This window comes from Scardinius erythrophthalmus (assembly GCF_964197995.2).
Source record: "Scardinius erythrophthalmus genome assembly, chromosome: 1".
In the NCBI taxonomy this organism is placed as follows: domain Eukaryota; kingdom Metazoa; phylum Chordata; class Actinopteri; order Cypriniformes; family Leuciscidae; genus Scardinius; species Scardinius erythrophthalmus.
Window position 1 is genome coordinate 12,026,724 of NC_138221.1, and position 22,414 is coordinate 12,049,137.

The window sequence follows — 22,414 nt, forward strand, 5'->3', positions numbered from 1 at the left end:
CATCTGCAGTGATGCATGCTGCAGTAGCATCATCATATCTGGCCATAACATGACACATAGCCCATCACACGCTCTCACACATATATTTTTTTGGCATTTTTGGGAGGAGTAAAATGTACATATGTGGTTTCAACAACCAGATGCATTTACACCTGTCCAGTTTGGTCTGGAATGCGGTTCCAGATCTCCTCCTGAAGTGGTTTGAGTGATCGGATTCAAATCCGCCTTGAATGGGTTTCGTTGGGCACTTACACCTGGTCTTTTCACGATCAGATAACTATCAACTAACATGTCCTGTTCTGTAGACTTGCTCTTTATTTATAGTTTTTTATACTCTTGTGTACATACAACCAGTAAAACATGTCCTGTTCTGTAGACATGGTTATTATGTATTTATTCATGTTGTACAGTGAATAGTGAATTTCAGTTGAAATAAACCTTGTGTTGTAAGAAAACTTGTTTTATTTGTTATGAATCTATTTTGATGCATTTTCCCATAACTTTTGTAACTTTACATGTGTTTAAAAATATCCAAATTAATATCAATATCGCAATATTCATAATAGATATCGCAATATCACATTTTGTCAATATCGTGCACCCCTACCGTGATCTCAGATGATGTGGTTTCTCCACTGCATGGGTCTTCATGTGTAGCTTGAGGTGACTTTTAACAGAGAAACTCTTTCCACACTGATCACACGTGTGCGGCTTCTCTCCAGTGTGGATCCTCTCGTGTGTTTTTTTATCTGCCGACTGAATGAATCTCTTGTCACAGTGTGAACACTTGTAAGGTTTTTCTCCAGTGTGAATTCTCTGGTGCAGTTTCAAACTGCTCGCTGAAATAAAAGTCTTCTCACACTCAAAGCACATGTACTCTCTCACACCAGTATGAATTTTCTCATGTCTATGTAAAGTTTGCAGCAGTGAAAAACTCTTTCCACACACAGAACATGAATGCGGCTTCTCCTTCGTATGAACTGTCAGGTGTGTCTTCAAGGCTGATGTATAGATAAATGTTTTGCCGCACTGATCACATGAGAACGGCTTCTCTCCAGTGTGGATCCTCATGTGAACATTAAGATTTTGTTTGTATTTGAAACTCTTCCCACATTGATCACAAGGGAATGGCTTCTCTCCGGTGTGGATCTTCATGTGTTCTTTAAGGTGTGAAGATTGACTGAAACTTTTCCCACGTTGATCACACTTAAACGGCTTCTCTTCAGTGTGAACTCTCATGTGAACATCAAGAGTATGTTTGTATGTGAAATTGTTTCCACATTGATGGCATACATGCAATTTCTCCCCAGCATGGATCTTCATGTGTAGCTTCAGGTGACTTTTAGAAGAAAAACTCTTTCCACACTGATCACACATGTGCGGCTTCTCTCTGCTGTGGATCATCTCATGTCTTTTCAGATTTGCTGACTGACTGAATCTCTTGTCACAGTGTGAACACTTGTAAGATTTTTCTCCAGTGTGGATCCTCTCATGTCTTTTCAGATTTGATGGGTGACTGAATCTTTTGTCACAGTGTGAACATTTGTAAGGTTTTTCTCCAGTGTGAATTCTCTGGTGCACTTTCAAACTGCTCGCTGTAGTAAAAGTCTTCTCACACTCAAAGCACATGTACTCTCTCACACCAGTGTGAATTTTCTCATGTCTATGTAAAGTTTGCAGCAGTGAAAAACTCATTCCACACACAGAACATGAATGCGGCTTCTCCTTCGTATGAACTGTCAGGTGTGTCTTCAGGTGTGATGCCATAAGAAATGTTTTGCCGCATTGATCACATGTGTATGGCTTCTCTCCGGTGTGAATCATCATGTGACGTGCAAGAGTTTGTTTGCATGAGAAACTCTTCCCACATTGATCACAAGGGAATGGCTTCACTCCGGTGTGGATCCTCATGTGTTCTTTAAGGTGTGAAGATTGACTGAAACTTTTCCCACATCGATCACACTTAAACGGCTTCTCTTCAGTGTGAATTCTCATGTGACACTCAAGATGTTGTTTGGTTATGAAACTCTTTCCACACTGAGTGCAGGTGAAAGATTTCTTGGCTCTTCTTTTCTTTAAAAATGGCTTTTTAGTCTTTGAGCGACTCAAAGGTTTTTCTCCAGGTTTGACATGATGTTCCTCCTTCACTTCACTCAGTTCTTCACTCTCCTCCTTCACTTTTCTCAGTTCTTCACTCTCCTCCTTCTCTTCACTCAGTTCTTCTCTCTCCTCCTTCAATTGACTCAGTTCTTCACTCTCCTCCTTCACTTCACTCAGTTCTTCACTCTCCTCCTTCACTTCACTCAGTTCTTCACTCTCCTCCTTCACTTCACTCAGTTCTTCACTCTCCTCCTTCACTTCACTCAGTTCTTCTCTCTCCTCCTTCACTTGACTCAGTTCTTCACTCTCCTCCTTCACTTGACTCAGTTCTTCACTCTCCTCCTTCACTTCACTCTGTTCTTCACTCTCCTCGTTCTCTTCCATCAGGTCTGACATGAAAGACAAAATAATAATTAAATTTTCAGTACATCAAAATAATTACAAGAGAGGAATATAAAGTGAAAGGACATGAAATTGAGCCCTGATGTAAAAGTAGAAAGCAGAACTGTTATAAAATATTATGATAATTTGAAGCCTTTTTATAAATTGAATATATATCCATGAAATTTTCCAAGAATGAGGTACATTTATCTTCCAATTGTTATTTTTAAAACATTATAGGCACGAATCCCATGTTTCTTTAGCAAAAACTATTAACCCTCTGGGGTCTAAGGTGTTTTTGGGGTCCTTGAGATGTTTTGACATGCCCTGACATTTGTGCTTTTTTCAATTGCTTATAAACATATTAATGGCAAAGGTATCATTACACTCTATTTAGCACAAACAGGGCTAGCATAATATGTGAACAACTTGTATGTACATGTTTGTATTTTTGAGAGAATAATGTTCATGCATGGTTATTGAAAAAACTAAAAATAAAGGTTTCTGAAATAAGGCCACAAAACACATACTAAATGTGTGTCCACAAGACTTCTGAATAATGCATTTTGTCGCCTAGAGTTTTTTTCTTCAAAATGATGTGAAAGTCATCCTGCCTAATCATTCACATAAAACAATACATTGATTTAAATTTTGTAAGACACTTTTTGTTTGGAAAGGCAATATGCGAGTGGGCGTGAATGATCCAATGACACCATCATGAATATAGAGTGGTTCACACCTGAGGAGACAATGGGGCCCACATACATAATGAACCATTCATTCAGGTGTGTCACTGAGCCACAGGAAAGAATGCAAGAATGCAAGGACAAATATATATAAAAAAAACAGTTGTTGGTTTTTTCAAAAATTTGTGCTTGCAAATTGTATAATATCCAAGGTAAACATTTCTTGTAATTGTGCAGTTAATTGTTCTCATACTGTATTTTCAGAAAGTTTTTGAATATATTCTCTACCCAAATGTGTCACTAATAAAACACAATAAAAATTATTTAAAGAGAAGGCTCTGAGTTCGGGCCGAATACCGAGCCCGGAGCCCTCTCCTCGGACAGCACGCCAAATACGCATCTGACTTATTTGTAAGTGTGAACTAGTGAAACAGTATTTGTGCCAGATGTAGTAGCTACATTCATTCACACACAGAAACGCGATTCATATTTATTTCTTTTTGCGTGTACAGACACTTGCGATTAGAACAAAGCAAATATAACTGACCTATTCCACAGCCGGATCTGTTGCTCCTCGAAATTAATCTTCCAGAACTTCTGAGGTAAATTTTCCAGGATTATTATCAAGATAGTATTATTACTCACGGCGTCGTAAAGTACATGAGTCTGAAAGTGAACTCGCGGTGTGTGTTATCCAGCTGATGTGGGCGTTCACAGGTTTGCATGGATCGCCTCACATTTGCGTTTGAACAGAGCACGCTCTCCGTGGGCGGGGTCACATTAAAACATAATGAGCTGAGATGAGAACGACTGACATCTCTCTCTTTTCATACATATGTAAACTGAATATTTTTTATTTATTTTGACAATGATTTTTTTTTAAAATTACTTCATTTAAAAGAAGAGAATTCAAGCTTCGTGTCTGTATGCCTGTTTGAGTATTTGCTGAGTTCATTTTTGGACGCGTTCAAGAATTGACTTCACTGACAGAGAGAAAGCAGAACTCGCATCATGTTTATTTTTCTTTATTTAGCAAAAAGCACAAAACTTTGTTTCATTGTTAGTATACAAAAAAGAAACACACTTAACATGATCAATTGATGTATGAAACTTGTATGGAAAATCAAAGTCAACAGAGTATTTAGAGTCTCTTTTGCACTCATAAGAAAAAAAGCAAGCTGGTATTGCCGGCAATACCACCGACCCCAGGGGGTTAAATATATTTGATAAATGACAATTATTAGTGGTGCACGATACATCTTGTATATGATATTGGCCGATATGATAATGTTAATGCTAACATTACAGCATTACGCTACGGCAGCTGCACCAGTCGGTAGCCCCATAGAACAAGCGCTGGAAAAGGCCAAGAAGTTTCACAAGGACCACCCCCTAAGCAAAAGGCATTGACCATGGCAATAACAAAGATGATCGCTGTTGATGAACAACCGTTTTCAGTAGTGGAAGACAAAGGCTTCAGCGAGGTGCTTGAGGTCGCCGAGCCCCGCTATGACAAGCTAAGTCGTCGTTACTTTACGGATGTCGCTCTGCCTGCCTTGATATCGTATGATATCGTAGCCACCCACGTCCACAAGTTACTCGACAGCGATGTCAATGACATCAGATTTACAACGGATATCTAGAGTTCTGACCTCAACTAAACAAGCATGTTGAGCCTCACGGCTCAGTGGATTGATGACAACTTCGAAATGAAGAAAGCCGTGTTATATGCCCAAGAATTCCTTGGCTCGCATACAGGTAGGCCTGGCTATTTTGTTGGACAGATTTAAATTAAAGTCAGAGCTTGCATGTCAGCTGCAATAGCCTAACGCCTAACACTACATATCTCTCGCGGTAGGCTAAATATAACTGTGTATTAGGGCTGTCACTTTTTATTTGATATTCGAATATGCATTCGAACATGACGTGAAATATCTGTAATCAAACTATAAATAAACCATTTGGTTTTTGAAGTGCCATGTGTAGCGCATTTTTTACAGTCTATGATTTGTTTTTTTATTTTAATGTTTGCCATCTGAATTGAATTGTTCTGTTTAAAAGTAGACATTTCAAGCTTTCTATACATTTCTCAGGTCTGTGAGGCAAGTACCTTATACGCTGAGTTTCGGTTCATTTATGAGACGAGCTCCAGGTTCACGCGCCGGCGCTTCCGTGTCGGGATTATCTATTTTCTACTATATTTCTTCTATGTACTATCTACTACTTCTTATTTATTAAATCCAGGCAATTGGTTGATGAAACATTGATTAAAATTAAGATACAATTAAGAAAAAACTAAATTAAATTTAAAGACAGGCTTTGTGTTTTCTGTTTGAGGTCTCTATGAAAGTTGTAAAGCAGTCTTTTAGTGCCGCTTTCAGAGGGCTCACGTCCGTCCGTAACTTTTTTTTTTTGTGAAATAAATTTCTAAATAAATGCTACTTATAGTCCAGTGCGATATGTTTTTTTCATAGATATTCAAATATATTGCTTGATATTTGATACCCGTTCGAATTAGATTTTCGAAGTGACAGCCCTAGTATCAGGCAGAATGTAGTTATATGGTCGTAATTAGGGGTGGGAATCTCTAGGCACCTCACGATTCGATTCGATTACGATTCAGAGGGTAACAATTATCGATTATTAACGATTATTAAATTAAATTATTTTTTTACTACTTGGTACTTTTAAAGGTATAAGGAATACTTTGAAAAGTATTTATGATGACCCGTAACAAACTTACTTCCAATACTTCCTATATTAATTTTATTAATAAAACAAATGGAAGTGATTTGGCAAGTCAAATGTAAGGTTACATTTGCCAGCATATGTCCCAACATTGCAAAGAACCAACAGGAAAATAAATGTGTGCCTGTACTAGCAGCATACTTGTAGTAAATTAATACAAACTTCAGCATGTTCTTAATAATAGACTTTTAACCAACATCCTCTTGTTATTTGCAATGACCAATATAATCCTTCAGACAAAAAAAAAAAAAACATTTTGCTGTAGCAAATTCACAAACAGTTTTCGTTAAAAAATATAGAATTATGTACCAGCAGCTCTCATATAGTGCTAGTGGATTAACGTATATTCTGAATAATTAGTAACATACAAAGCCGCTATTAAAACTAAATAATAAAGAGTTATGACTTGAAATGTTTGCTGTATACCACAATCAAAAACAGCTTATACAAAAAAAGTGAATGAACATCTGCAGAGAGTACAGTCAAAATGTAACCTTTTGTGACTGGCATTGCACATATTGCATTGCACATAGGCTATTGCATTGCACATAATGCATACAGATCGGTTTACAGCATATTGATGTGAAAACTTAACAATACAGAAAGCAGCTCTCATACAAAAAATACTAAATAGGTCACAATGAAATTGTCAATTTTCCATACGTTAGCTTTTAACGAAGAGGGTGCCGTTCAAATTTGGCGCTCAGCCATCATGCGTCTGTTATGTGCGCGACTCTGTTATGTGCACGCCACAGACTGTCCGCGCACTGCACGTGCACGTCCGCTTAAAGTTCCGCCTTTTGCGTTCCGTCAATATTACGTTATTAGAATTATTTTTTTTACATTTTTTTTTTGAAAATCGATTTTTGACATTTGTGAATCGATTCAGAATCGTCCACGTCCCGCATCGTGATGCATCTAAGAATCGATTTTTTCCCCCACCCCTAGTCGTAATAGGAATTGCAAAGAACAGCAGTCATCTTGCCAAACAGTCCAGTTTGGCTCAATCCATATATTTGGCGACATAGTAGAAATTAAGCTAACGTCCTTCGGGCTATGCACTTGCAGGCCGGCCAGTAGCCTATATACAGTATCGTGCGGCTGCAGCTTGGTTTTACTCTTAAGTCTTGATGTATTGTCACCCTAGTAAAAAAAAACAGCCTATGTGGAGGTGGAAAAATATCTTCCTTGAGTGATAGAGAAGAGTTTCGTTTCACCATTGAATGGATGAAAAGCACACTAAACAATTATAACATCCACTGTAGCTGCAGCCCAACTTTATTCTAGCCTACACATAGCAAGTGTTCAGCGTGTGTTGACGTGAACCATGGACATAATTGAAAGTTTATGCACTGGGATTTTGTTGGGATTCACTTAAATTATCAGAGATTGCTGAGGGGTGTTTATAAATATCTGGGAAATTTCTAGATGTTTCTTAATGACAGAGGTTAGGTACAGAGCAGCTTACACAATCGTTGAACTAGGCTGGAGGCGTAAATTCAACAGCACAGTTTTTCAGCACTTGTCAATCTCACCATTTAACCCAATGTGCATGTTATACAAAACTCTCAGACACTGACATTGCTTATTTATTCTTTCTTATTTTAAAGGTGAACTAAGTAACTTTTTTTTACCTTAACTGAACAGCTTCGGAGTCATTGGAATGGTTATATTACATATTTCGGGTTGAATCGTGGTTGTTCCGCACCCCCCTGGTGCCCGTGAGTGGAAAATCCGCACTTGCAACATTGAGCCGGCGGGCCGGCGGGCCGCCGGGTCAGGAAGTCTCGCGTGATATCAGGTCTCGCGATGTAAACACTTGCTTTACGGCCAAAAGAAATCTGCTAAAATGCTGTCATTATTGCGCTCCCTCACGCTGTCCGAACCCGAATGAAGAAGACGTTTTAAAGAATGTCCCATCTGCTTTAATGTCGTTGATCTATAGCCTCTGGTGTCTGAGAATCACCAACGAGTTTTTACAACAGTGTTGTCAAATATCTATTCCGAAGCTGTGGGGGGAGCTCTAGAGAGAAACCTGCGAGCAAAAAGCGAGAATACAGCAAAGAAATCCCGAAGCTACTGAGTGCTGCTTTAATACTCATTACAAAACACTTAGACATTGAGATAGCCTATATTCTTTCTCATTACATGCCCCCACCCAACCCACTTCTTCCGTGACTGATCAGAATGCGGGAATGGCAGAAGTTGTTTGGGAAAAAAGACGCATTACATCATGTGCCAACTAGCTAACGTGTCCTTGATTAAACTTTTTTTTTTTTATCCTTTTATTCCAGGTACCGCCATAGCCAGTGCGTTTGACGCAGAATGGAGAATCCGGAAAGAAAATGTGCACGTTGTGCTTCGAGACAATGCACAAAATATGGTGAAGGCGATGGAGGAGTATGGTGTTAAAAGCCTGGGCTGTATGGCTCATCTGGGGCAGTTAGCAATGCACGATGCAGTACTAAGCCAGCGAAGCGTAGTTGACTCTTTGGCTATAGCGAGAAAAATAGTCTGACATTTTAAAAGCTCCCCCCTTGGTACCTCTCGGCTGAGAGACATCCAGAGAGTGATGGGAATGAAGACCAAGATGCTACAACAGGACGTCCCGACGCGCTGGAACAGTACATTCCTGATGATGACAACTCTCCTGGAACAGAAGAGCGCACTGGTTATGTACGAGGCTTACCACGGACTGCCTGTATCTCTCAACGCAAACCAGTGGAGTCTCATTGAGAAAATGACCACACTCCTGGCACCCTTTGAAGAGTTGACAAAAGAGATAAGCTCGCATACAGCTACAGCTGCTGACGTGATCCCGTCTGTTGTGGCACTCAAGCATTTTCTGAACAAGACAGCCGAAACCGACAGTGGGGTCAAAACTACCAAGTCTGCACTGCTTGATGCCTAAACAAGAGATTCAAAACAACTTTCTCCGAGCAATCCTGGACCCCAGATACAAAGATCGCTACTTTGACGAAGACCTCAAGCAAGTGGAAAAAAACAAGCTAGAGAAAGAAGTGGAAAAGATGACCGCGTCAGCGACGACCAGCGCCAGTGCCACAGATGGGCCTACACTAGACGCAGAAGACACTGAGCCAGAAGAAGGTGAACCGCAAGAAAAGAGGATGTGTACACCAAGTGAAGGGCATTCATTCCTGGACATGTTCGATGAAATTCTGTAGGAAAAGGAGCAGGATGAACAGGCAACAGGTTCAACGAGTGTGCAGGTAGGCTAGGTTACTATACTATTTGAATCAGATAATCTTTTAATAGTCTTTCATTCAAATGAAGTATTTCACATTTCTTTGTGTGATCAGATCATATATTGACATTCAAATCTCATGAAAAAAACTGCGGTCCATAGTTATTATTGAACTTGTAGGATTGCTGGTGCATGCCACGGTTAACATGGGTGCATCTCAATAGTCTGTCTTTTCTCCGTCATGAGATTCTGTAATGGGTGCATCTCATCTCATAGTCTGTCTTGTCTCAAATTTAGTGATAGGCTTGTAATGGGTCTACTGGGCTGATAGGGTAGTAGGTGCACCCTCCAGTGGATAGATGGCGAAACAATCTTATAAATTAGCTACTACACTGAAATGATAGGCATACATATACTGGGACTCCAGAGTTTTGGCCTCACAAGAAAAAAAGATAATTGAATAAACAGTTATTTTATTTCATTTGGTGTAATGAATACACATGTTGAATAATAACTTCCTGATGATTTGCCAGAGATGTATATTTATACACATGTCTATATTTCTTTTAGGTGTATGGTTACCTGAGTGAGCCCACCATCCCCAGAAATGTGAGTCCGCTGCAGTATTGGCAAAGCAACATGACCCGCTTCCCTGCCCTCGCCCCAGTGGCACGCAAGTACCTGTCAGCTCCCTGTGCAAGCGTGGAAAGTGAACGCCTCTTCTCTGCCGCTTCTAATATTGTCAGTGAAAAGAGAAATAGGATTCGGTACAGAGAGAGCAGAAATGCTCCTGTTTGTTAAGCACAACATTCGTCTGCTTCCAAAGCCCGGGAAGGGCCAGGGTTAGGTCTCTAAATACTTGGCAGTTACAGTACTTAGTTTCTGTACTAACAGTTCAGAAGACTGCAAACGACAGACTGCATTTTGGCTTCAGTAGAGAAGACGTGTCATAAATGCAGCCAGGTACTGTGTAAGGGGCCGTTCACATATCGCGTCTAAAATGCAGGGAAAGCATGGCAGCGCCACTTTCTCCTTTCCACCAGCGCTTGCGTCTGTCGTTGCTATGCAACCATGACCTGCGTGAGCATGCGGAATTCTGAAAAGTTGAGATGTTCTCATCTCGTCGCGGCATAGGATAAATGTGCTTCCATTTTGCACGCAAAAAACACGATATGTGAACAAAAGTGACGGTGTCACTAAGTCGTGCTGAAAAATGTTGGCCACATCGAGAGGAAACTAATCTCCACAGTCATCTGGAACGCAATCTCAGGGAGCTATATGAATGGGCTTGGGTATCGAGTATCGATTGGAACCAGGACTAGCTTTGCGATTTTCCCGGAATTGTTCAAAAGTTTAAATTTCGATTCCTAGTTTTGATTCACAGTCCGCCGACCGGAAGAAGAAACCGCTGAACACCAACGAAGAAGCATCCACCGAAAGTGTTGGCATAACCGAGCGAGTCGAACATGGATAGCGTGCGTCGTTGGTCCAAAGTGTGGCTTCACTTTTCTAAACAGAACGAAATCTCGGCAAAATGCAACATTTGCGACAAGATTGTTTTGTGCATAGGAGGGTGCAAGTCGAACATGATAAAGCACCTCCGAGTTCAAGGAGTAGAACTAAATGTGTGCCCCGTCTTTGACGCGCTGCGCCAACCGTCCTCCGCTGCCTCTTCCTCTGGCTCTGACCCCAGCCTGGCACCGCAGTGAAGTTGTTTCTTATTGTTTATTTGCTATTCTGCACCAGGTTAGCCCATCAGTGGAGCACGGTAACATGTTTAAGTACCTGCAGCATCATACACTCATGTGTAAATGTGTTTTCATGAGGTTTTCAAAAATAAAGCTCTCTCGAGGAAAGTGTACCCCTGTGAAAATATATTCATAATTTATAATATTTATATTCAAGTTCATAGATTTGATATCTATATTGTAGTTGAAAACAGCCCTGTGAGAAATTCATAGTAAAGTTCATAAAAAGTAAAAAGTTCATAGAATTAAAATTGATGGAGAAGGTCAGACTATTTCCTTCAGAAAGACCGTTGACCTAAACTTTTTTGACCCTGCCTCTTAAAAGAATCGGAATCGAGAATCGTTAGGAACCGGAATCGAAACAAGGAATCGGAATCGTTCAAATTCAAACGATACCCAACCCTATATATGAAGACTTCAAAAAGTCAAGTCAAGTCATCTTCATTTATAGCGCTTTTAACAACGTAGATTGTTTCAAAGCAGCTTTACAGAATGTAAGCCCAAATCTACCAAAACTTCTAACGAAATGCCAAGTAACAATAACAGAGTCTCACAGACAACCATTAATCAAAGTGTTGCATGTGTAACGTTAACTTTATGAAGATCAGAAGATATCTATTAGCCTACCTGTTTATTTTAGTATGTATTCTATGTATATAAATTATTAAAAAAACGTGGAAATGTAATATCGCAAGAAATCGCATATTTTCCCAGTATCGCGCAGCCCTACTCCACAGTGTTGATCACATTCATCAACCCTGTTACCAAAGTTAATGTAAGAATTAGGGATGCACCGAAATGAAATTCTTGGCCGAAGCCGAATAATGAAATGCTTGGCCGAAGGCCGAATACCGAACGCGGTGTTTCGCATTTTTTTCCATTTATTTTGCCAATTTTTTCACCATTACAATAATTAAATAGTAAAAATTAGCTTTTTACTATTTTGTGTTGCTTTTCAGAGAAATAAATCAAAGAACATAAATACAATTTCAAAATATTTATTTAACACTGAACATTTTTTCAACATTCCAGCAGATATTATACAAACAAAGCCAAATATATAACTTAAAATAAATAAATTAGTAAAATAAAAAAAATATTTTTATTTGGCCATCTTTGAAGCCCCCCTTCTTGAATAGCCTATGTTAGGCCTATAACTGACTGCTGAAAGTAACTCTGTATGTCTACAACAACAAATGTGCATTGAATAGTGCAAAAAAAATGTGGATGAACCCACAACAAATGAATAACTGTCCTAGACATAAGCCTACTTAGCCTACTTCTTCAGGAAAAGTGGCAGGTTCTTCTTTATAAAATAAAAAAGAATGGCAGACAGGGACGAAGATAAAAATATGTCATTATTTTCTTTGTTATTAAATATTAAGATCAAAGATACACATTACACATACACAAATTAATATACAAATTAAATAAACAGTGCTTTATGTTTTCAGCTACAGTAGGTGTATTTAACAGTATAGAAGTAATTAAATGAACAAATGAAAATAAAACAAAACGGACTTCACTGTATAAATTATACATTGATACTTATTAAAGCTACTATTAAAGTGTCAGTCAAGAGCAGTGAGTGATTTTCTCTTTGCATTTTGTTGTTTTATTAACATTAAAGGGATAGTTCTCCTATAAATTCAAATTGTCATAATTTGCTCTCTCAAGTTGTTTTAAACTCAAATAAGTTTCTTTCTTCTGTTGAAAATAAAAGTTACTGAGCCACATTCTTCAAAATATTAATATTAGAAAAATATTAGAAGGAAATTAATACAGGTTTGGAACAACATTAGAGTGCGTAAATAATGAGATAATTTTTATTTTTGGGTGAACTATCCCTTTAAGGATAAGCGGCAGTGCGTTTTCTATTCAGCTACTGTCTCTTTAAGAGCTGCGCGCGACGCGTCTAATATACACGCATTTGACAAGCAGATTTTCTCTCAATTTTCTCAAGTTTGCTTTCACTTTAGACATAACCGACTTTGTTTATGTAAACCTTGTGTATTTAAGACTCGAAAGATAACTTTGTCCAGTATCCAGGCACTGGTAGACAGGCTTTTAGTGCATGTGAGCTTCACATAACTTAACGTACGGACTGAGAAACGCGCATCAGCACGCAAATTAAATGTTTAACCGACAAGTCATTATTGCACATGCAAATTATGAACTTTTGCGAACTGCAGTGTCCCGTTCCGCTGCGTAAACATTTTATGTGAATATACGTCGTGTTGTTCAGTGGGACAAAGGCGCCAGAACAGCAACTGATAGAATGCACGATACTACGATATTACTTAAAAAGCAGATCGTGGAGACATTTTAATGGTCCACGATCAAAAATCGTCATATCGCACACCCCTACTTTCTCGTTCTCTGCATGATGTTCGGGGTGTCTTGATTTTAAGTGATAAATTAAACTTGAAGTGCTGTAGGCTACGTTTTTGCAGATGCACCCCCTCTGGACAATTCAGCAGAACAGTGTCTGCAAACGGCCGTTTTTGCCTCTTTCTCTGACACTTTAAATTGCTTCCAGACTGCCGACATGTTTGCTGCATAAAGCGCGCGCCTCTCACTCTACGTGGGTTACTATTTGATCGCGTCATTAAAAATGTCATTGTTCGGCAAATTTTATTCGGCCTTTTTACTTATTCGGCCGAACACCGAAAGTGCTTTTTTTTGCTATTTTCGGCCGAATAATTTCGGTTGCCGAACATTCGGTGCATCCCTAGTAAGAATAATCTCTATAACTATGAATAACTTGTATGATATTTGACAAATACAATTTTATCAGTAACTTGGTGTTAACTGATTATTCCTAAAAGAAAAATGTGTAAACTATGTTGAAAATGACTAGGCTATATGTAAATATATATGTTTCTATAAAATTAATTACTATACTATTATGATGGTAATGTTGCTGCAAATTGGGAACCAGATATAAAATAAATGTCAAATAAAACAGATAAAATAGTATTTAGCTTGATCTGATGTTGACAATAAATATACAAACGTCTCAAACCTCCCTTTACTGAAAACAAACAAAAAAACATTCTGTACCATTTCATAGTTTAACTGCATATCTAAATGTGATGAAGTGCTTGAATGTTTCTAACATGAATGTTCTTCAGCATCATGAATGAATGAAGAATAAACACCAACCTCTTTGTTCTTCAGGATCTTCAGTGTGTTTCATTCTGCAGGGTTCTGGATCACTCATGTTCTCACTGTCCTCTTTAATAAACTCAGTCTTTGCAGATTTCAGCTCTTCCTGATGCTCGTCTTCACTTGCAGCTGATGGGAATTTACAGCATTTATTGGAGAATTGCTGTGGGAGGAGCTTCACTGATGATGTAACTACAGTGGGAGGAGCTTATCTGACAAAATTAAAAATAGTATCAGTTCCTGAATTTGTTTTTATACTAAATATCACATGTAAGCATGTCTGTCTGTCTGAAGTAAAGTAACATGTGAATGTATAACTTATTTTATGGCTAACCTTAAAGCTCATTTCATTGGTGTCAACAGACTGTATTTGTTTGTGTCAATTTACAGGAGATCTGAAGACATCAGCATAATAAAAGAGGTGAAAACAGGAACTATTGTCATGAAATAAAGAGTGTTTTCAGCAGATCTGTTAATATTGATGAGCCTCAGACTATCAACACTCATTCAACAAGCCATTCAGGATCATCAGCAGATCATCTCACTTTATTCTGAGTGTTTGCTGTTAGAAACACATTATTTGAGTCAGGAAACATGATAAAAGCCTGTAAAACTGCTCTATTGAAAGAAAATACTGTTGCTTCTCACCATCTGACACAAATAAAACATAAATATATAAAAACAAACCAAACTTAATTAACCACCTCATCTAAATAACTACAACAGCATAATGTCAATATCTAAAATATATTTTGTATTTTCTAGTGATTACAATCATTGCATTATGTTATTCAAAACTGACAATAATCCTAAAAAACTCATTAGCTCATCAATTCCCCTCACAGATCTCAAACTTTCACTCTTGACTTGACATTCAGTAACAGTTCTCACTCCAAACATCGAGACAATCACACAAACGAACACAAACTCGCTCAGGTCTGAATGAACTCAACATATTCTCCTCATGCTCGCTGCTGCTGCACTAAATGTTTATTTCAGAAGGAAGACGCCAGAAAAGACGCACAAGTATCGCTGTGATCGATGAAAACAATACAGAAATGAGTCTGTCGCTTAATTAAACTGTATAAAGTGTGTGTGATGGTTGTGTAAATATGAGAAATACCTCTCCTGCTGCTTTCCTCACCTCAGAAGACTCTTCTTCTTCTTCTTCTTCTTCTTCTTCTTCTTCTTCTTCTTCTTCTTCTTCTTCTTCTTCTTCTTTATTGACGGCTCGAATTAGCGCCATCTGTTGTGGGTTTTGGATCAGAGACTCATTTTACTCCTTTTTTCATGTAATGGATGAGGAAGCAAGCACTTTTTTTATTTCAAAAAGTACAGAGATGACAACTTTGAATACGAAATGTATTAACAATGTGTTCAATGTCATCAGAATACAAATGAGAAAATAAGAGTTAACAGTGATTAGCTGAAAACTGAAAAATAAAAGACAAAAAAGAAGATAGAGAGAAATAACACGAGGGTAAGATATTAAACTATACATCAATTTCATTGTAGGCCTACTTAATAAAATTCTTATTTTAAATTATTTAAAAAACACAGTGTTAAGTGTTTTGCTTTTAAAAACAGCAAAATGTTTAATTGTTCAAGAACAGAAGAACTCATGTCCATACAAACACATGATTCTGAACCTCATCAACAAGAGATTCATAAGTTAGACAAACTTGTCAATTATAGACAAATATTCATTTTTATTAATAACAATGACAAAAACAATGAGCAATACATTTATTACAGTATTTATTCATCTTTGTTAATGTTTGTGACGTAGTGATTCTAGATAGGCCTGTAACCCCAATCACGCTTCACAGAACAATACAAATACCAAAATAAGCTCACTTTTACAATTGAAAAACGTTCTTTTTTAATTTAACTCAAAATGGGGACTCGTTTCCTTTTTCCTACATCTTGCTTATTCAAAGCATATCAAAGTGCAAAAACAATTACGAGAACAAAAAACATTTTATCTTATGACATAATCATCAAATGAACAATCATTAGATCACAATCATCTTTCAGAACAGATAGAAGAATTTACGAGTCTTCAAAGATAAATGACCTAAACAGATCTAAACAATGTCGATCAATATTCAGACACAATGCTTGTGAAGTTTATCAAGTCATTTTCAGTTCAAAGTCCATAAGGAAAGCAAACTAAACAAAATGCATTTGAAAGTTTTGTCCTTAAGCAAAGCGTTCAAGAGAAGGATGTTTGATGTTTGTGGGCTTGTGTAGATGTGTGTGAATGTGCTGTGTGAAGTATGGGATAAAAGTCCGCTAAACCCATCTTTTCCAAGAGTCAGTTGAGATTTAAGGCTCCATTTCGGAGTGAGGATGAACTGTTCAAGGCCTACCTGAAGTCCAACGCACAATCAGAATATCTGAGGCCTGTCCAAAACTAGATGAAATTCACTCACGGTCACAGCATTCCAACCCCACGCAGTTCAAAACACAGCTGATAAACGAATGGCATCGTGAACATCCGAACACTCGTTCACTGTGTAGCTGACGCAAGTCTTGTGACACGAAAACTTTCAGTCTCGTTGGTTCATGATCGGCATCATACTTCACAGTGCTTACTGTCTGTTGATTAAGCATTTGTATATTCCAAACACTGCTATGGAAAGGAGCAGCTCGCTGGAACCTTTGTAGTCGAAACTCTTCCGCAGTGCAGCAACAAAGCTTTTAAAACACAGTAATCTCAAGTCTTGACTAAATTCTGGCACATTTTAAACGTCTAAAGACTCCAGGCAGTTCAAATTGCTTCAACTTTGGCTCTTGGTGTAGTGGGGAAAAAGCCTTCAACCACATGCACACACACCTGCATCTAAATTAACCTGATTCCATTTCCTTCTGGCTACTGACTCCTGACTCCTCCTACTTGTTGCAGTGCATTATGGGTTCTGTAGTTTTTTTTCCGTCACACTCCCCCTCCATTGGATAAAACATCTCATGGTTCCTTATGAGATGTTGAAACATTAAAATCCTAAGAATTCTTCGTCCTCATCAGAGGATTCTTGAAAGAGGTCGACAAGCTTTTGTCTGTTTTGTGCTTCTAATTCAGTGGATGTTGGATAACAGGGTTTTAAATTACAAACATGAACAACACGAACATCTTCGCCTGTAGACTCCAGTGCTATTCTGTAATTTACTGGCCCCATTTGTTGGATTACCCTGTAGGGTCCTTTCCATTTTGGTGCAAGTTTGGCTGTTGAATTGTCCTTTGCACTGGACTGTGGGAAATGCCTCATCCATACCCTGTCTCTTTCATTGAATAGAATGTCCCTTCGATTCTTGTTGTAATTTCGAAGCTGTCTTAGATGGGCTTTCTTACAGTTCTCTTGTGCTCTTGCCTGCAGTTGCTTTAAATGATATACAGTGTCATAGTGGGGTGCATTTGGTGACAGATCATGGCTTTTACCTTTCAGCATCTTATCCATTGGCCCCTGTAGCTTCCTTCCTATGTGGAGTTCTGCAGGAGACATTCCTGTGGTTTCCTGCACTGCAGAATTTATAGCAAACCTGATTTCTGGCAGGTACTGGTCCCATCGTTTATGACTGTCCTCTACATATGCCGCAATCATACTTTTAAGAGTTCGATTTACCCGTTCGGTCATGTTTGTTTGCGGATGATGAGCGGTTGTCAATTTTGGCGTGACATTCCAATTCTCACACAGTTCTTTAAATATTGCAGATACGAATTGGGTACCTCTGTCGGATATAAGAAAGTCCGGTACTCCCCATCTTGTTAGTATCTCTTTTCTGAATACAGTTGCAACACTCCTTGCTGTAGCTGTACGTATAGGAAACAGTTCGATCCAGCGGGTGAAGTAGTCAACAAATACTAAAATGTATTCATTTTGATTGGTGCTACGGGGTAGTGGTCCCATGATGTCCACACCCATTATTTGATTTGGTCGTGTGCTGTTAATCTTCTGCATTTTTCCAGCAGGTTTCCGTTGGTCTGTTTTTAGGGTTTGGCACTTTACACATCTCTTTACAAATTGTTTTATATCGGACCACATCCCCGGCCAGAATGCGACATCCTGAATTCTTTTGTAAGTTTTAAAGATGCCAGCATGCCCACTTGTGGGGTCACTGTGATAGTGTTCCAGTATAGGTGAAATAAGATCCTTAGGGAGGAAGATACGGTAGTGTGACTGCTTGTCGGACAGCGTTTTTAGGTACAGCTTGTCTTCGATGACTTCATATTTTGTCTGCTGACTCCCTTTATCAACAGCCAAAGTTTGGAGTATTTTCACAATCACGGGGTCACTGTGCTGTTTCTCCCATATTAGTTCATCTGTAACTGGAAGAGTATTCACATCCTTTTGATTTGAATACAAATTACAACTTGCAGGGGGGGTAATTCGTGAAAGAGCATCCGGTGCTGTATTTAATTTCCCTTTCCGATATTCAACAATGAAATCGTACTTCTGTAACTGCAGAGCCCATCGGATGAGACGGCTGGTGGTTTTTGGAGAATTCATCACCCACTGCAGAGCAGAGTGATCTGTAACGACAGTGAACATTCTATGTTCAAGATAGTGCTGCCACTTATCTAATGCCCATATTACGGCTAAGCATTCTTTTTCTGTTGCAGAGTAGTTTGATTCAGCAGGATTAAGGTTTCGGCTGGCATAGGCGATTACCTCCTCTGTACCTTGTCCTCTTTTTTGGGTCAAGAACGCACCCAGTCCAGTCTCACTGGCATCTGTATACACAATGAAGGGATACTCAAAATTGGGATGTCCGAGGATGGGTGGAGTCATCAAGCAGGTTTTCAGTTCTTCGAAGGCTTGTTGGCACTGTGGTGTCCATTGAAAAGATCTGCCTTTTTTCTTTAAGGAATTAAGTGGTTCGGCAATTCTGGAAAAGTTTGCAACAAACCGGTGGTACCACCCGGCTAGTCCAAGAAATCGTTGGACTTCCTTCAGATTTCTTGGAACTGGATAGTTTCGAATAGCTTCCACCTTACTCGGGTCAGCTGTAATGCCGTGGATGTTAATTACATGACCTAGGAATGTCACTTCAGGCAAGCAAAACTTACTTTTCCGAAGATTTATGGTTAAGCCAGCTTCTTGTAACTTATGGAAAACAGCTTGGAGGTCAAGGAAATGCTGAGTAACAGACGAAGAATAGACGATAATATCGTCGATATACACAAAACAAATACTTCCTCGTAGTTCTCCCAAGACAGTCTCCATAAGACGTTGGAAGGTGGCTGGGGCGTTTTTAAGCCCAAAGGGCATTACATTGAAGTGAAATAGCCCAGCAGAGGTGGTAAAGGCAGTCTTTGCTTTACTGGAAGCATCCATAGTAACTTGCCAGTACCCACTATTAAGATCTAGAGTGGAGAAGATAGTAGATCCTGAAAGTGATTCCAAGATTTCAGTAAGGTTTGGTAGTGGGTATGCATCGCTGTCAGTTATAGCATTTAATCTGCGATAATCAACGCAGAATCGAAGTTGTCCATTTTTTTTCGGTACTAGAACTACCGGGGAAGACCATCCTGATTTTGAAGGTTCCACAATGCCGGTCTTCAACATTTCCTGGAGCTGCTGGTTCACAATGGCTTGTTTGGAAGGAGACATACGATAAGGTCGTTGCTTTATAGGTATTTGATGATGTGTGTAGATTTGATGTTGGAGTACATCCGTCCGTCCCAGACGAAGGGTGCACACCTGAGGATTTGTTTGTAGGATGTGACTTTACTGTTGCTTATGATCAATTGGTAAGTAAGCTGCATCCACTGCTTGTTTTATGAGTGTTAGGTCATCCTCATTGCCACTATCATTCAAGGATAAGGGTAACATTAAGGGTGGAACAGAACTTAATAATGAAATACTTGATATAGAACGATGAGCTGTATTTCCACCTGGCAGATATGGAGACCCCATTGGTGAAGGTAAAGGCACACTGGCATGACCAGGCTGAAAAAAGTAGTCCACGTCTGGATCAGAGATAAATGAATACTGTCCCTGAGAGACGTTTATCTGCATTCCACTAAAGAAGATAAAGTCTAGTCCCAAAACAATACAATAAGCAAAAGCTTTGGTTGTCAGCACAGCAACAGGTAAGGGGCAAATTTGATCATGTAATTTAAGTGAAATATTCAACCATCCCAAAGGCACTTCAGCCTTTCCATTGGCCAAATATAAAGGTCCAAGAGTCCATGGACTCAGGCTTTGTTCTGTAGGATCTAGATCTTTCCATAAGCTTTCATGGATTAGGGTATAGCTTGCCCCCGTGTCGACGATGGCTTTACCTATCCAAGTACCAATACTGACAGGTACAATTAATTGTTGCGGTACAACAACATTTTTTTTTCCAGGTATGGAACTGACTTTTGTAGGTAAGGCATTTGCAATAGCTACAGAATTGTTACTAGGTCTACCTCTGAATTTTGAAGGAAAGGTTGGTTGCGTGTTAATAGCATGTTGGCTAGACGGTGGAGCAGACTGTGAGGACAAGGTAAACTGTGGGCAATTACCAGGAGCATGATGGCCCTTACACCTCCAGCACTGCACTTGCGGTTTGTCTGCAGGTCTGTTGACATTTGGACCTTTAGACCCAGCTTGACTGTGTTTGGAACTCAAACGGTAGTCATACTGTAACTGTTGAAGATGATCCTTTTCCAGTTGTTGTCCAAGTCGTACCATTTCTTCCACAGATTACACCCGACCACGCAGCTGGCTGGCCAAGTAGGGTTTTAGGTTTTTTAGAATCATCTTAACTAATTCAGGCTCTGTTAAACTAGGGTTCCACCTTTTACAAAGTGCTCTGTACGTAAAGGCAAAATCCCTTACCGACTCTCTCTCACCTTGAGTTCGAATTCGGACACGTTCAGCGAGTTCATCCTCATAGTCTTCAGAAAGAAAAGCAGTAAGGAATGCCGATTCAAACTCACCCCAGGTAGTTATCGTAGCTCTGGCTACCTCCCACCAATCTCGGGCCGTGCCATATAGGACTGTTCTGAAAGTAGCTAGAATTTCTGGATCAGACAGAGGATGTAAAGCAAGAAAATCCTTACATTTGATTATATACAACAAAGGATCTGAGTCATCTGACGGTCTTCCAAACGTAGGGAATGTTAACTTGAGATGGTCACTCTTGACAGCAACAGCATTTAGCGGAGGTGATACAGCAATGGAAGGTGGTGACAATTCAGCTCCCTTCGGAGGGTTCAGAGTAGTTTTATGTTCGGTACTCACTGACAGTTCATTTACTTTATCTCTTAGGCGGTCAAGCTGAAGGGTCCAATGTGAAAAATCTTTAACAAATTCGTCGTGACTTTTTTGAAAGTTTTGTTGGACAGCTTTAATGCCTGAGAAATCTTTAACAAGTCCATCATGACTTTTTTGAAAGTTTTGCTGGACAGCTTTGATGTCTTCTTGGACTTCCTTTTGAAGTTGCTCTACCATGAATCGAATATCGGATAGCAGGGACTTTTTACTTTCTTGAAGTTCATCGGTTATTAACAACTTTATTGTCTTCACCATTTGGTCAGTCTCAGTTTCAGTCTGTTGTTTGTTATCTGACAAAATCTTTGAAATTTGTTGTGTATGGTTGTCCACTTTATCAGCGAGACTTTTTAATTGACTTTCATGCTGTGAAGAACTCTGTTTCAATCCACTAGTAAGTGCACTTACAGCTGCCTCTTGTTTCTCCAGGAGATCAAACAATTTGTCCCAGTTACCCTGGACCTGGGTGGTAAGATGTCCAATCTCCCTTGCAGGTGTGGGAAACGTCCCAGGTAATTCATACTGGGCCCCTGAAGACACTGGAGAACCATCCCCTACTGTCCCTGCTGGAGAAGGAGTACACAGTTGCATTTGGTCTTGGTTTCCATCCCATACAAGAGGTTGCACAGACGTGTTAGGGGAAAAGGTTGAGGGAGCAAACTGTACATGGGTTCTTGATTGTACTGCAGTGGATTGAATGGGGGTATAGGGATAGTTGGACACCTGAGTTTGCAGGCCAGGCATCCAGACTGGAGTGGCAACATCTGGAACATCAATATCCACAAAGGTTGATGATGGGTGAAAAGCATCTGCCATTATGTATTGTGTAAGAGAGAGATGGGATATTGTATATGTTATCAGTATATGAAGTGCAAAACAAATAAACAATTGATCACTTCACAATAATACCACTCACTTATAAACACTTGTGATAACCCATAGTTCACAACTGAGATTACACCCTCCTTGGTTATTAATTACAAGCTTAACTCCACAAATTCAAAGACTTGAGTTAGTTTCTACACAATTCACATCTAGTAAATGCACTTAGATAAGTTTCAGTTACATCTTACAACTTAGTTCATCACGGTTAGACTCAAGCAGATAAATAAACAA

General features: G+C 39.2%; 1 protein-coding gene across 1 annotated transcript in view; it reads right to left on the reverse strand.

The window, feature by feature from the left end:
- LOC308695014 (uncharacterized protein) overlaps nt 1–22,114 on the reverse strand; it is a gene marked incomplete at its 5' end in the record, with an annotated part of 39,502 nt that extends 17,388 nt beyond the window's left edge. The window contains 6 exons of the mRNA XM_081372912.1: nt 608–2,489; nt 14,034–14,228; nt 17,476–17,619; nt 18,142–18,363; nt 18,718–18,862; nt 21,707–22,114. Coding sequence (XP_081229038.1) covers nt 608–2,489; nt 14,034–14,228; nt 17,476–17,619; nt 18,142–18,363; nt 18,718–18,862; nt 21,707–22,114 — 2,996 coding nt within the window. The remainder of the gene's footprint in view (nt 1–607; nt 2,490–14,033; nt 14,229–17,475; nt 17,620–18,141; nt 18,364–18,717; nt 18,863–21,706) is intronic.
- Nucleotides 22,115–22,414: the final 300 nt, after the last annotated feature.